The sequence below is a fragment of the Pagrus major genome, chromosome 13, assembly GCF_040436345.1.
Source record: "Pagrus major chromosome 13, Pma_NU_1.0".
Taxonomy (NCBI): Eukaryota; Metazoa; Chordata; class Actinopteri; order Spariformes; family Sparidae; genus Pagrus; species Pagrus major.
The window spans coordinates 21,714,203-21,731,421 of NC_133227.1; the positions used below are offsets into that span (position 1 = coordinate 21,714,203).

The following is a 17,219-nucleotide window of genomic DNA, read 5'->3' on the forward strand; positions in this document are numbered from 1 at the left end:
CAAGACTTGTTTCTCCTTTAAATCTCCTCCGTGGCTGCCTGGGTAGCCTTCTACATCTGCCACTACCATCAGCGGCGGCGGCGCTGCTTCTTCATGTTGTGGTCGGGAGTACGCATGCGCCCGGCATTGGAATTACTGCACTGGCAAGAATAAGTTGGACCACGTCTGTCTTCATTCAAAAGAAAAGGGGGAAAAAAAGAAAGAGGCGCACAACATAAGTATGGCAGTGTTGAGAATAAGAAGAATGAGGTGTTTTTGCGTGTGGCTGTTCCCTCTCGTAGTGACCGCGGTGAGCGCCCAGAGGTAAGCGGAAGGGTCGGAGGATGCTCCACTCATTTTTTACTAAGTGCACAGACAGGCATGGGAAATACTTGGACACTTTCTGGTTCAAGAATGTCTCGTTTTGTAATTCTGCTGTGCGCCCTTTTCTCTTCTTTTCTGTCCTCTCCCACAGCGTCGGTGCCAACGACCCCAGCAATATGTCTTTGGTTAAAGAAACGGTGGATAGGCTGCTGAAAGGTTATGATATACGATTGAGGCCAGATTTCGGAGGTAAATGAACTCGCACGATCACCAACTCTGTTTTGAATGTTGCTCCTTGTCAGCCTGTGTAATACAGCACAGTGTTTTTTGATTATTTTTTTTTTAACGAGTGCCACAGTCAAGCAGGTTTTTGCAAAATTTCGGAAAAAGTAAACGAGATGTTTTCTTATCGGGCTTCAGCAGGTGACACAGTCCTGTCACATTTTACGTGATAGAGTCGAGGCAAAGCAGATGTGGACGATTAATAAAAATAAATACAAAATAAATACAAAAAAAACAACCAGCTCGTTGATTTGAATGAAAAACCACGATAGTAGAGAAAAAGGTGGTCAACTCCCAGTGCACCTCTGTTGGAATTTAACACCATAAAACTGCCAATGTTTCTGTTTTTACTGTTATTATTCGCGACGGTGATGCGTTCAGGGCTGGGTGATTTAATGTCAACAACTTTTAGGGGAATTGCCAGCACTTTCCCCGCAGCTCGGCGCATCTAATCCCAACCCGAAATGAACACTGTAAACTATTATCCCGGCTGACAACTGCTAAATTCACAAGTGTTAATCTCTGTTCCCATCACGCACACTTGTGCGAGCCCTCGTTCATGAATCACACACAGGCTGCACCTGATGTCCAGTTATCTCTGCTGCTCACCGTTGTTTTGATCTGTCCCAGGTCCTCCGGTTGGAGTGGGAATGAATATAGACATAGCCAGCATAGACATGGTATCAGAAGTCAATATGGTAAGTAGGCCGTTATCACCTCTGCTTTGTCAATAGGTGGATATTCTGGACTAACGATCCCTGCTATGCATGAACCCACCAGGGGAGATTCCCTCCCATACCACCGGGGAAACCCCCTCTTAACGCAGGTCTGTGTAAATGTCTCCCCCCTCCGATCATCGACTTATGGGTTTGAGAGCTCAGAGGCAATGATTGGTTTGTTCGAGGCTTGATGAATTTAACCTCCAGAGGGGTTTGGGATCTATTGACACAGATGGATGCCTTGTTTTCAGACAAGCATCACTAACTTTTCTCAAAATCAGTGATTTTTTTTAAGGGGATGGGGCGTAAAAAGTTCATCCACTCACTCACTGTCATGCATCTGTCAAGTTTTGGTATATGGACCCATGTATGTCATGTATGTTGCTTCTGTATGTCTGCTGTGGCTGCTGTGTGAGTGCTTGACTAGAAGCGGTGACTGTGGAAGAAGTTGAGGTGCTGTGGATGTGAGGAGTGGAGATTAAGTTTTGCTTCATACAAGTGCACCTCCTAGTGATGAGATGGTAGAACTGCGCCTCAGTTTACAGACAAACTCAAGGATGCATTTTGTCACCATGGAAGGTCACTCTTGACACTTACGATACAGTTGACAAGGTGAGCAAAAAGTGATATTTATGGTAATGTGGATGAGTTTTTGATGGGTCCATTGTCATCCGTTGTTTTTTTTCTTCCTCTTCCGTCTCGGTGGTTGACCTCTACTGGTGGAATAAGCAGGTTTTCATCTTCTCTGTGCAGATGTGTCCTGCTGTTGCAGTTGTTTTTGGTGTTACTGGCTGTGATGTGAGTCATGTTGTTGTGATGTCAGGGAGTGATTACACGCGGATGTATTTTTGGCAGCAGCACCCAAAGGCTGTTCCTCATGTTGTTATCTTTGTGCTCCTGTGGACTATGTTGATGTGTGGAGATGAGATGAGAAAACAGATGATGCAAATGTCTATTTGCATGTATTTATGCAGAAGACCCACACAAGCATAGGCACACACACACACACTGACACATACACAACGCAGGTCTACAGAGCCCTCCACAGTGGCATTGAATTCTTAATTAAAGGGATGTTTTTCCTGTGTAACCGATGCAAGAGCTTGAAAGCCGCCTTACGTTGTGAGTGCCTGCAAGTACAGTAGGTTTACTGTAAGTGTGCAGACTTGATTTATTTCCAAGAATCAAATACTTAAGTGTTATGCAAGACGCTATATCTAGAAACATAATCACATAATGCACAAGAGCTATTTCATTGAGTTTATACATAGCTTTTTAAAGAAGGAAGTGGGTTGTTTTGTGTTAAATGACTAAATAAGTGTGCTTGGCAACAGAGAAATGTTGATATGGCACAAGAAGGATTTTTAGCCATTGTGTTCAGGCCTGTCACGAAAATTTCCTTATCCATTTATTATACTTATCTTATCTTATCTTATCTTTACAAGCAGTTTTTGTTGGCAGAGCCCAAGAGTCCATATTTTTATTGTTTTTCTGATTTAAAGGTGCACTATGTTGTTTTGGGGAAGACATTTTAATCAGAAGAGAAAGATCACTATTGACTGATTTGTTTTTTATGCCTAAACAAACTAAATAAACAAACTTTGTTTTCATGACTGAATAAACAAACTGACCTTAAAGGACAACAATATTTCATACTGTTTTACTTTGTTTATATGTGGTGGACCCTGCCACCTTTCTAGCTTTAAACAGTGTTCTGGACCTTATTATCCTCTGAGATCAGCTTGTTTATTCACTAATGGAAATACATATTTCTAAGTTTGTATTATTACCTCATTTATATTGTAAATATAAACATTCTGAGTTTGAATTTCCCTCTCCAAAACTACATAGTGCCCCTTTAATTTCATTTGTTTTTTTTTATTTAGGTTACTTTAATATTTGTTTCACACTCCATGTCTGGATATATTTAAATAGTAATAAGTTCACTGCTTATTTAAGGGGTGTGTTTGAATGGTAATACTATTCAACTCTATTCACTTTGTGTTGAAAAGCAAAGGGGACATAAAGGACTTAGATTTTCTTTCTTTTAAAGCCATCAACGTATGAGATTTCAGGAAATGTAATGGGGGTAGCATAGGTGGTCAGAAAAGATAATTATAGTATGGATACTTAACATAATGTATATGGATATTTCAGTGTATGCCGTTTTTTACCGATTATAATTTCTGCGATCGTATGTGGGCCAACAAAGTAGTAATTGTGACAGGCCTAATGGTGTTGATTTATTATATACAGTGGTCAGTGTCCTATAACTGAGCCAACAGGAGACTGCAAAGTTTGTTGTGTTCATTATTCTCTCCACTGCTATCATCTCCTCTGGGCTACAACTTTCAGAAAAAAAAACACAGAGTATATCCCGGCTTTATTACTCCTGCCCAAGAGTACGTCAGCGCCTGTATTTTTATTCACACACACCCACACACATGGCCAAACAAAAACCATCCCACTCTCCATCCGAACACACAAAGCCAGTGCCGCGCAGCTTCTTTGATCATCCCATTCTTTTGTCAGGTTTGGCCCACTAAACACCCTCTAATGTGAAAGGGGAGTCATTACCACCTGACCCATTGGAGTCCCATGAAAAGAAGAGGCCACATGTGTGCGTAAATGGTTTCGGCATCTTTGATCTGCTCCCCTTCCTATAAATGTAACCACTTTTCAGGATAGCAGCTGGTGTAGAAGCACTTTCCTTTCTTCCATTTCCTCTCCCCCATCTGGCTGCCTGTCTGCCACTTATTTTGGTGCGGGGATAGAACCACCCTGTGTACTTTCTTTTTAGAGCTGATAAGGAAGAGGCTAGAGGATAATGGAGAGATGTCACTGAGGGATGTATCCAACAGTGTCCCATTAGCCATTATGGCAGAGCGGGACATCCGTGCTTTGGTGTATATTAACAACATATTCTTCTACCAACTACCCACCTCTGCTCCCTGTTGAAGACCTGGCATTAAAAGCAGAGACATAAACGGGTGATAACATAGTGTATTCATTTGATTTTTCCAGAGGGGCTATTAAAATAAGGAACTGCAAAGAGGTTTGTCTTAAACCATCTGTTTTAGCACTTTGTTACCGATGTCACAGAGCAGAAACCCATTTAGAAACAACACAGGCCTCTAGCTCACTTTAGATGAGTCACCAAACTAAGTATGCAAGCTTTCAAGCGTGAGTTGCTCAAAGAGCATGAAGTCCTCTCCACTATTTCTCGTGAAAGCCGTTCTTATTTCCCAGTGCAGTATGAAGTCAGTGTGAAATAGCAGTGATGGAATGTACGGCCATTTACTCAAATACTGTACTTAAGTACAATTTTGAGGTACTTGTATTTCCATTTTCAGCTACTTTATACTTCCACTCCACTGCATTTTGGAGGCAAATTTAGAACTTTAGATACTAGTTATTTTTCAGATTGCGTGCTGCATCACAGTCAAAGTAGTGCATATTTTAAAGGTGCGATATGTAAGAATTGGCCACCTCTCAAATTCATTCTCAAAACAAATAGGGGGCAGCGTATCACCAGAGGAACCACCAACAGCTGTGAACTGTAGTGGCCATTAGCTAGTTAGCTGTGCAGTTAGCGGTTTGGTCTGGGAGCTCGGGGACTCGGGGAGCTTTGGACTGGGTAAGCTGGTTAGCATGCTTACTTCAGTAGATATTTCTAAAACACAATACATAGACATCATAATGTCAAAACTGCTATTTCATCACATACTGTTGATAATTCGATGTTTTCAACTTAAATTTTTACATATTGCCCCTTTAATTTATTATTTTGTTGGCAATCAAATAACAAAAATGCTGATTCTGACAATCAGAAAAATACTGAATATCGGATCTGAAAATTGGCCATTGGGCCACTAATTGGTCGACCAATCAACAGTATATACAGACACACACATAAATGTATGTATAAATCACTTTTGTGAGTACATTTATTGCAAGAAAATTACTTTTAGTACTAACAGTACATTTAATATCAGATACTTTAAGACTTTTACTGGGTGACTGGTGACTTTCACTTTTACCAAAGTAGTATTTTAATACAATATCTTCACTTTTACTCAAGTATAACAAAATCAATCAAAATCCTATAGATGAACTTTCCCTAACTTTAACAAAAGTGCTTTCTAGCCTATATCTTACCACAGACAGGATACAAATCCTCGATTCTGGTGTCATGATCCTGCGCTTTGTATGGCCACCATCTGCCCCAACCTCCACACAGCAACACCAGTGCGGTTCATAAATGTAGCGTTTCATAGATTTAAAGAAATGTGATTCAGGCACGAATACATTAGTTTGAAAGTTGTATCAATATAAACAAATCGTATGGATTGAGTTTTGTGACTATTTCGCAAACTGCCATACTGATACTGTGTTGGTTATCCAAATACACAACCTGAACTAAACCAGGTTGCAGGGCCTTACCCCAAAACCCAACACTACCTTTTCTTAGTGAAAGATAAGCCACTGAAAAAAGTAGTAACCAATGACTGCTTGGTGTTCTACCTCTGCAACAATAGCTGGCTCTACTACTAAGTCATATACCATGTAGAAAACTACATTACATGCCACTTAGGCCTGGAGCCAGACACAGAATGAGGAGGCAATGGCTGGTGTTCATTACATACCCATGAAAGGTCACTTGTTCCTGGGTGTCAGGGCCAAAGTCCCAAGCCTTCTAGGGTGAAAAAGGACAGGATATGATTGTGCAAGACCCCGGAGTCAAATTCTTCACCCTTGCATATGTGACAGAGAGGGAGAGGGACAGAGATAGATGGTGAAGAGAGCGCTGACATTAACAAGTTACCATGTGGAGAGCCAGAAGCAACGCTGGTGTTGGAGGGAAGGTCATGTACCTAGTGCTGCTAAGGGTTCATTCTGCATGACTCAGAGGTGGACATACAGAGAGGAATACGTACACTGAATACCAATGTCATGTTAGACATTCAACCCAAGGCGAGTGGCTTCGCAGGCCTTAATTCATGCACTGGTAAAAATTCACAGCAGGCATGAGGAGGAATCGGTTGATTTCTTTTCATTTCTCACAGCAATTTTCCACTTTCTCTGCTGCCATTTAAGGCTCAATATTTGCTTTTGGTTGAGCTACTGAGCACTTGAATCCTAAGCCAACAGTTTTCACAGGGGAAGAAATACTCCTATCTGAGGATGAACTACAGTTCTTATCCTCCTCCAAAAGGCAGAAATACCATTATTGATGTGCATAAAGGTCAAGAGGAGCTTATTGATTGTTGGAGAGGGACTATGAAATTCAGAGCCCCCCATTTTAGTACCCGGTTTTTTCCACCTCACAGCAGAACACATCTCTGATGGGTTGTCTGCTGTAAATGCATCATGATAGCACTCAAAACGAGGCCTGCACAATATATTATACAAATGTGATGCATTCTAATGGATGCTGGCTGAAAGGCATAGAGATTATTGCTCGCCATATGATAATAAAAGGGAAGAAAGATTGAGGAAGCACTTATGTGGTATTCGGTAATATCTCATCCGGACCTGAGAGCTTTAAAATGATATTAAGTCTGCATCTGTAGTTGTGTATAAATCTATTCCACAGCAACCTTCAATATTGTATTGCGGATGTGGGCGGAACTGTAAATTGATGAGCAGCTGACATCAGCCAAAATAATAAGTCAATCAATATGATTAAAATAGATGTAAATGGCATGGATTTAAACATGTAATGCCTAGTATGTAATGGCAAAGGTGAGGAAAACGTCACCTCAGTGAGCTCATTGTAATGTTAATGATGCTTATTAATTGATTAATGATATAATCAACCTTTGAAGATAATGAATGCGACTTTGACTTTCTTGAAATCATACAGTGACACTGTTTGGTCACTGCGCACACACTTCTGTCTGGCTGGGTTTCACCAAAATTCCACACAAGAGCTGATCGCTGCAGTCTTCCTCGACACTCAAATTATCTCCAAACACCTGCCTCCATGGTGGTTGCATAGTAACTAACGAGGGAGAAGAGGCAATGTGAGAAGTTTCACAGACTTAAACACATTTGAATTCTAGGGTGAAAAATAAATGTGGCAGACTCAATTAAAATGTGCAGACATAGTATAAGGGCACTCTTTTTGTCCTATTGCAAGAATGAACTGTATCACGTCATTGAAATTATCTTTACATTGTCTTTAAAACTCATAAAGAGCTTGTCGTAATGAGAAAAATGACCATATTCAGTCGAAAAAATCAAGGATGTCAGTATGACCCATATTTACGTTTGTTGTTAGGTGGCGACCTAACGGCTAGCGGCTGTAGTAGTTAGTGGAGCGGTAGAGGATGGAGGAGGAGTTGTACAAAGAGGAGGAGACTACTGTTAATGTCCAGTGTGAAACCAGAAAACAAAGTTAAGTTCTTTTAACTTACTAACGTAGTGAAGTTACGTCATGTACATAATAAAACTTAAATTACTTAGGTACATTTGTATACAAATGTGACCAAACATCCAGGTTTGGTCACATCTGTTATAACAGATGTGACCAAACCTGGATGTTTTCCTAAACCTAGAGTAGAGTATTTGTCTTTCCTGAACCTAACCAAGTAGTTTTGTTGCCTAAACCTAACCAACCATTTGTCTTGCCTAAGCCCAACTAAGTATTTCTCTTGCCTAAACCTTACCAAATATTTTTCTTGTCTAAACCCAACCAAGTAGTTTTCTTGGAACGGAGATATATGATGACAAACGATCTAGCCAGTCATTTATGTATAAGGATGAGTTGTGAGCAATGGCGGTCTGCCTTAATCCCCAGACATAAACCTGGGTGATATTTGATGGCCAAATACAGTTTAACAGATTAATGTAACATGGATCCAAAGAGCTGTTGTTGGTTGGGATGTTGTGCAGCACAAAGTAAAACTGCAAACAAAAAAGAGCACAAGAATACTTTAAAATTTGGAAATGTGTAATGCTAATCACGGGAATTGAATTCCTGAGTTAGCTATAAAGGGTAATTATAGTACTCAAAATGACTGCATTAAACGTTTTAGTTACTCCTTTGGAGTCACTCTTGCAGTGTCCCCTTCAAATCAAGAGTCTATATTTAGCTTGCTATCATAATGGGGCAGACATGGACATACTTGTACACTTGGGATGCTTTAGTTAGGATGTATGCTCTCATACATACACACATTCATTAATCCCTAACCCCCACCAGTCTCCAGTCATTTTTCCTCATTAACTGGTATATTAACTGAGATACTTGGAAGTAACTGAATTACGTAAGAGAGAGACTCGCCCAGGGTTCAACAAGGATTTGACTTGGACAGAGCTCGAGCAAATACAATGTCAAAAAAAGCCAGGCTCTAACATAACAGTACTGATTAATTTTAGCTGCTTAGGATAAGATGATACATTGGATGTAAGAGACGACCCAGACTCATCTCTGAGCCACACCTTCCAAGACAATTCCATTAAAAAATTGGCTTAAACAGGATTTGAAATACATTAAAGGAAACTAACTGGTGCAGTGCACTGGAGATGGAACATCATTGCGTATTTAATAACTGTATGTGGAAAGTTAAAGTTAAGATGGAGGACAACACCAGCCTGTCTAGACATTAAGAACATACAGATCATTGGAAATACACCTCTTGTGTTTAAGATTAGATGATTGGTTAACCATATCCTTCCTGTTTGCAGTGTCAACTTGTTATAATCACTGCACTGACTCTGCTGTCACTAGAATATAAAACAGTGGGAATCACTCAATTAAGAGTTACACAAGAACAATCTCACAATCTCAGAGGCGGAGACTAATTTCACTCATTTAAATGTGCCATGAAGAAACCAAATTAATCCCCCATGCAGCGCAAGCATGGATGCAGATAAATTTAACCATACTGCATGTCGACAAAACCTTTAAACTCAAAGGAGCAAACGACATCCTAAAAAACACAAGTTGGGCATATTGTCACCTGACAAAGTTTATACAGAATTTGTGCTAGCAAACAGTTGCCTAATTACACATCCAGCAAAGCAACATTAGCATTTATTTGGAGTCCTATACCTGGCCACCCAATTAATGTAAATCCAATATTTATTCTCTATTTAGTCTCTTTAGCTGCTAAAGACTCTACAGTGTTCACCAGGTAGTGACTTACTTAGCCTGTTTGTAGTTTGGTAGGTAGGGTAGGTATTCAAACAGCTGCGTGTTGGGAGCGGTGAGACTGAGCAAAAACAGCGAATGTGAACCATAAACCTAAAACAATGCTTTCAGAACGGCTCATCTCAGTAACCCCATGATCAGGAATGATGGAAGTCAAGTGTAAATGTCTCCCATTGGTTTGTGGACAGTTTTGGAGCATAACGGCAGTCACCATATTGTTTCTTTTGGACCCAGAATTGAGCATATTTGGACTTGAGGATGGAGCTGGGGAAGATACTGATTGGATCTGACTGAGAGACCAATGACACACCATGGTAGCAACCTGTCACGCCCTGCCCTAAAGCTTGGCCTACTTAATTGTCTATTTTACTGTAAATATGGCCATAATTTACAAAATGAACATCACGCTGTATGAAGGGAGACTTGAAACTAGTGATTGAGACCATTAAACTCATAAGGAAATGTTTACTGAGGTAATAAATCAAGTGCAAAGTAGGGTCAATTTCTCATAAGCTTACATATAGATAACTGGTTAACCAGTCTCTGAAACCAGTGGAGCTGCCCTCTTCTGGCCATTAGAAATAATGCAGGTTTACACGTCCATTGGCTTTACTTTTCAGGCCCAGAAGGTCCATCCATATTTCATATACTAAATGATGGAAGTAGACTTTTCCACCATAAATAACTTCCCTAATTATATGCCAGTTCTATCAATATCATACAGTGTGTGTGGTAGGTTCAGGTAGTAACCTGAATTTCCTTCTATATTATAAATTGATCGAATGCTTCTTAATGTGATTCATTCCCTTCAACTCTTCACTGTCAACTCTCCGGTGCAGTGCCTGTAACTCCAGCTGACCTAGTGGTCAAATATAGGTGATGGTTGATTATATTTACTGAAGTCATTATCCTTAGGGAACATTCATTTATTTTAGTCCTTTATTTATTAGGCTTTGATGCATGGTGCCCCTTAGGTGGTAGAATATTTTCAGCCCACTCTGTAATTTTCTGTTTTTCATTTTTATAACCCTTTCATTAGACCATTTATTTTCCACCTGGCTTCCCCTTTTCAAACCAGAAAACTTGGCAACGAAGAAAAAAACACAAAACAAAACATGAAACATACACAGAAGATGTATACATTACATACGAATACAGAAAAACACAGCAGAGGAAAGTCACAAGGGATGGTGGACAGGGAAAAGGATGGGTGGATGCATTGTGCAAGTGGAGTGCTGAAACACCCCACCATGCTCCGACTTGCATTATTCATGCGCGTAGGTTTACATACATATGCCTCCCTATAGAGTTTCATTAATCTATTTAGATTACAATCATGTGCCACTTGAATGCGGTGAATGGACACACATCAAGTGGGTTGTTTGTATACTGATCGGAGGATTTATGTCACCATGCAGTCACAATGTGGGTAGGTGTTTACTCATTATCAGAACCAATTGACTCAATGTAAATGATGATGAAGGTGGTGGTTGTGTGGCTGTGATGATGATGATGGTGATCATGATGTTACATAGGGAAGGAAATAAGAAGTTTTTCTTCCCAACTTAATATGAGAGGCGAGGAACAAGAACAAGAAACCCAGGATAAATAAATGTAAAAGCTGAAACAAAGTGATATTTTATAGCTCCCCTCAAAAGAGAAGAACTGTATATTACACATTAGATCAGTGCGAACATCGGTATCCGCTACAGGAATGCTAATTACTTCAGGTAACAACAGTCATTGGTCTTAGCGTGGCCAAATAGTTTGTTTTCTGGAGTCATAACAGAGGATGATTTATCAGTTCTATCTTTTTCCTCTCTACTGAAGACCACTGTTATTAAAAAAAAAAAATTAAAACATGTAAATGAGCCACTTCAGGTGATGCATCTTCTTTACAATGAAGACAAGTTTAGCAGTTTTGAGTCAATCCTTCCTTGCTGCCATAAATTGTCACTGGGACTGCACATTTGTATTAAACCGCAACTGAAAATAGTCCCCAACAAATGCACTAATTACTCCAGTTTAATACTTCAGGTGCCACAGACGGGTATGTGGGGATTGCAAAATACAGAGAAAAAGACTGTTTGAAGTTAGTGTTTGGGTTTGAAAACAAGTTAAACGTAGAATAACACTAGCCTTATTTCTCTGAAGTAATATTGATCACCCAAGAATTATCAATAAATTGGTATTCCCATTCTTTCTAATGCAAAAAAAGTGATACCAAAATCATCATCCTGACACAAATACAGTACAACAATCAACATACAGAGAATACTCAGTATTTCCAACACTGGATCACAGAGTTAGAACCAAAAACTCTGGAAATAACTAAGTATTTACTTGGGAAATGTGTGGACTGACAGTTGGCAAACAAATCCAAAATACTAAGACTGATAGGCAGTAAATCAAAAGCCAGCCAGATGGCCATAAATAAACAGGTACTGTATAGTCAGGGAAAACAGAAAGAAGGCTCAAACAGTAAAGCAAACATAGACAATCTGGCAAACTGTGAGCAATCCTCTATGCTGGGTCAGCAGGTGACTGAGTTAGGTGTCAAGCAGGACCAGGAACTCTCAAGAGCAACAGCTGGTGGGCAGGTGAGGAATGGCGCAGCTGAAAGAGGGAACAGTGAGAGAAACTAGAGGCAGAGGAGGGCGGAGAGGTAGACGGAGCAGCTGTCGCCATGACAAGATTACCACAGGTTTTTGTGCAGTCAAAATCTCTTAAGCTGTGTGTACAAAGATGTCTGGGTAAATGGTGACTGAAGCACTAGGCCACTACTATTTCAGTGCTCACTGCAGATATCTCTTAAAATCTCATCACGAGTCTGGCTTCAGGCTTCTACAGCCACCAACACTCAGGCTTTTTATTCTGTAGAAGTCTTTGAATTTGGTTTTGCTGCATGTTGCAGCACAGTGTGAATCCTATCTGAACATTGTCTTATACATTTAATTATCTTTATAAAAATTGCGCTAATTATTTGCATTGCTTCTCCAACTCGTTCTCTCAACTGTTTATCTATATATCTACATGTATTTGTGGACCAGCAGGTCAAATATCGACTTATCCAGGTGTTGGATTGCCAACACATGCTAGCATGCTATACTAAGATAGTGAACATGGTAAACATTACCTGCTACCATGCTATTTCCATTCATGTTATCATTTTACTCAAAGCACAGCTTTGCCCAAGTATAGCCTGATAGCCTGATAGTCATTGATAAATAGATCACCCATGTGGGTTCTTTTATATCAACACATTGTGCGTGGTGATGCAGTTGTTAGCATTGTTGCTAACATGTTGTTGCATATCACCTCACCAACACAAGTGAGGCGATGTATGTAGGCGATGTATGTAGGCAATGTATGTAGGCTACATTGTTCCTGGTCCAAACTAGGCTCATTATGGACAGTATGATTGTATTTGATGATTCTTCTTTTAGAAAAACAATCATAAAACAGAAAATGTGACAAAAAGGCTGCCAAGCCTGTCACCGCAGTTTGACGGTGTTTTAACATTTTTAAGTGCGATAGCACCGGATATCCAGCTGTTTTTGTGGTCAACAAAGCAGGTGTTTTATGATCTTTTCCTTACCTTAACTACCTGGGTATTGTGCCTTAACCTAACCTGACCATAAGCACAGTGTTGTCAGAACATAAAATTGAAAACTGAACTTAACTAAATGTATAGTTGCAACATAGAGAAATGTAAAGTTGAACTGTGATTTGCACAAACGTACATCGCTACCATTTATTCTGGAGATTGGGTTACAGTTTAGCCACAGCAACAGTTTGTTTCATGTGAAGAAATTCTTCACGCAGATATGGAAAACTTTTTGGCCATCATCTGCAACATTCAGCATTGATAGATGGAGTGACATCACTGGACACGCACGCACACACTGCTCCAGCATCATCAAGATGTACCACTTGGATCATTATTAATGTTACAGACACTGCTTATTGTACAATTAGTAACACAGCTGTAAATGTCAGGGGAAGGAAGGCGTGTAATCAATTCCCCCAGGTTAAACAAGCTCACTAGTTAGGCATCTGATTCACTGTTGCCTGTGACAGTGAATGATGGGGTGGATGTTTGGCCATCAGACAGCAGCCCGTTCTCCGCAGCTGTAGGTCTGTTAAACCAGTTAAACAGCAGCATCTTGTGTTCTTGTCGGCGGGCAGAACGGGGGGAATTGACAGCATATTGCCATTGTGCCGTTCGCTCATCGCAGGGCAATAACTTCCACACCTGTCCTGTGGCGGGCTGATATTGCTGTCCTCTGCTGCATTTGCTCAACCCCTCTGTTATTCTCTCAGTCTCTGCAGCATGTATGTGTGTCATTGTAGGTGTGTTTCATTTTAGAAACAAAAAAATGTACTTTCATCAGTTCACCATGATCAGCGAGGGTCAGTGACAGAGGATGAGGAGGCTAATCGGGGGTCGACTCTGATTTTCGTCAACCTTAGCAATAATTGAGAGACTATCGATGAATTTTACTTCCACAATAACTTTTTTATGAACTCCAAAACATATTGTTTGCAACAGGCACTCCACCACTCCTGACTTGAGTGTGTAAGCATCCCCTCTGTGTTGTGTCGTGGGGATAACACTCATCATTGTGTGGGACCTATTTTTAGATTGTTAATCAAGGTAACGTGTTCAGACTGACACACTCAGTATGATATCCCATAAAGTGTGAGTAGAGTGGGATTGCTTCATTTCGGCTCATCCATCCGCAGTGACCTAACAGAGGTCAAAAACGTGTGTGTGTGTGTGAGTGTGTGTCCATGCAGCTACAGTACGTGTATTTTGGTTTCGTGTTTTGTGTCTCAGCCACATGGGGCGTAACACAGAGTGACTATTTGTATGTATTTATTCTATTTATTTCACAAAACAATCTGCATTTCAAATCTTTATGGGGATTTAGTCCAAAAAGAAAGAAGAAATAAGTCTTAACAAAGTCTAAATATAAGCTATGTAACTCAATTCATAGTCATCCGACTATATTGTAGAGTATATTTTCATGCCTCCGAGCCAGTGATAGCCGTGGCTGGAGGCATTATGTTTTCGGGTTTGGCAGGTCACTGTGACTTCATGTAACTATTCCATATATATATGAGAAGTCTTGCACCTGTTGCTACACAATTCTTGTTTGCACTTTATAACACTCACCTGGATTTGATAGTATAGAAAATACCTAAGTCTGATTATTATGAGACAAAAGGTGTGTGAATGAGGATGACCATATTTATATGATTTCTAAGTCGATTGATGGACATTTGTTTATGATGGATATACAAATCCCAGGTCTGTAATGATGTGTCAGACATAATGTAGGTGCTTACTACAAACAAAACTCATTGCGTCATAACAACGTTATGTGTTGAAGTAAACATGTATGTAACGCTGTGATCCTACCCTTCTCACTGAAGTTTCATAGTGCAGAAACAAGTGATAGAGACAGAGACACCATTCAACCTGTTACAAAACACTGTACCATCAAAATGATTTTGAAGCTTGAAGGTATTTTAAGGTAAAAAAAGTTACATAAAGTTGCATTAAATAAAGCGGGTTATACAACAAAGGTGTTGTCATTGACAAATCTCACTGGTTCCTTTTGTCAGTGACAACTGTGGGGGCATTAAAAAGTGATTTAATTGTGATTCGACCAATGCAACCTGTTCACACAGGCCATCAATAACGTCTGTCTGCTGCACTGACAGTCTTAATCAAACCGTTGTTGTAGACACGCACAGTCACAGCATAAACATTTGTCAATGAAAACACCTGTTTTGTTATAGTGACAGAACCAATAAGCATTCACAAAGAGATCCGAAGGCGTCTTAATACTATCTGTCTCACACACTCATGAACCTGAACTAAAGAAGCATTCTTTTCTTTTCAAATAAATGGAGTATTCTGCACAATTATGAGTCTTTCCATTTTTACCATTTGGCAGTTTTAATGGTATCCACAATGGAAAGCTCCATTGGACAGTTTTATTGGAGAGTTTGATAGAAAAGCCAAAATAAAGAGAAGTAGTGCATGTCGAAAGGTCTTTGTCTTTGACATATGTAAGATAAATGTCTTTTTGAGTCATTTGTATTGATTTTTGTGTTCTTTACAAGCTGAACAGATTCAGTCACATGCTTCTCCTGTTCTGCCCTGTCATCCAAGCCTTCCAATTGGTCTTGCGGGTCATTGTGGCCTGACTCATGTCCAACACTAACACACAGATTTCACAGCGCGTGGAAACTCATACTGCCAATTGTCAGTGGGGCACAAGACCAGATCCTGCTTTATCACAGCTTGTCAAAACACAAGAAGCTGATAATGGCCAAACAGGGGAGTCGGCGGGTGTGGATTGGTTTTCACAGCCGCTGAACATGACACTGAGAACTGATGATGGGATGGCGTCGAGAGAGATAATGAAGCAGTTTTTCTTGGTTTGAGTGATGCTTTTGCTTCACTTCACTTTCTTCAGTTGTCTGTACTTTCACTTATATTGTAGTGTTTTACCATGCAATTTGAGTTCAATTTGAAGTATACATTGCTGCGAAATTCAGAAAAATAAAAACTCGTCTTCACAGCCTTCTTGCTCAGGGTCTTAGGTTAGCGCTTCCTTTCTAGTTCCCTCTCCTGTTTGATTCCACAAAGCGGTACAGCTGGGAAAACTTAGCCGAGAACAAGTGCTACTGTTGTACTATTAAAAGGGTTTAACATCAGCACGTATGCTAAAGATGAAGCCAGCGCTTTTAATTATTCAGCTTTATATTGTCAGCTGTGGGAGTGTATTCAAAGAAAAGATAAAGTGAAAAGAAAACCTGGATGAGAGGCTAGTCAGGCGTGTTAAGTGTTATGAAAAGCTCCCCTTCCAGTAACTGTAGTTTCTCCCACTTGTGCATCAAAGAAATGTGTGTATCCTTTTGTATTTGTGTATGAAGGAACAATGCAAGTGTACGTTTTCTGCAGTAAATGTGTAGCCAGTACTGCTCTTACTTTAATCAATATCAAACTTTAAACAAGGAGTACAAAAAGGACTTTTTGTTGTTTCACCGATAGATTTTTTTTTCCAAAAGTAAAAATACTGTAGGTGAAATTAGGATTGTAGATATTTTTCCCCCCCAAGGGCAGTGAAACAAAATACAGGCCTATAATCTTGATCTCTCTCACCAGTTAAAAAGGTTGGTTGGGGTGAGCTGAGGAGAGGAACAACTCCCTGAAAAAACAAATAATATTGTGAGGATTAGTGTTGACTGAGATGTATGGGTGAGATGCACTTTCATCCCAGAGTGCTATGGGTATTAGGGACTCCTGATGCTTACATCAAGTTATTGTAATTTGTTATTGCATGTTTTAATTTCCCTGTCTTTCTCTTAAGTACTTTATCAACCTGTTTAACATGTTTTAGGGTGAGGCTTAGTCTTAACTTGCATGTACACCTTTGTCAGGTCACAGTGAAACTTCTGACATAACTCCAATAGAGTTCAGGTAAATGCAATTCAATTATTTGGTATTCAAAGAGCTGAAAAGTGGCATTTTAGAAAAAATCAGTAAGTTTACCTATAATGTTGCATATAAAGTATGAACTGCAAACCCCCAATTCAAGTCACATTTCAATTTAGTTGGGCTTGAAGGGCAACAAAGGGTGCCAATTGATTGTGGGACACTACAGGGTGAGGCTGTTTGTCTTTACCTGCCAGTGCTGCTATCGATGCCACACAGAGGTGATCATCTATAAGTGATACCA

At 39.9% G+C, this 17,219-nt stretch overlaps 1 protein-coding gene across 3 annotated transcripts in view; it reads left to right on the plus strand.

Moving 5' to 3' along the window:
* The first annotated feature begins 220 nt into the window (after positions 1 to 220).
* The window catches only part of LOC141007170 (gamma-aminobutyric acid receptor subunit beta-2), a 66,155-nt gene continuing 49,156 nt past the window's right edge, over positions 221 to 17,219 (plus strand). For 2 of the 3 annotated variants that reach the window (XM_073479521.1, XM_073479522.1), the window contains exons 1-3: positions 221 to 303; positions 455 to 552; positions 1,216 to 1,283. In XM_073479521.1, coding sequence (XP_073335622.1) covers positions 221 to 303; positions 455 to 552; positions 1,216 to 1,283 — 249 coding nt within the window. The remainder of the gene's footprint in view (positions 304 to 454; positions 553 to 1,215; positions 1,284 to 17,219) is intronic. The other variant, XM_073479523.1, reaches the window with a different exon arrangement.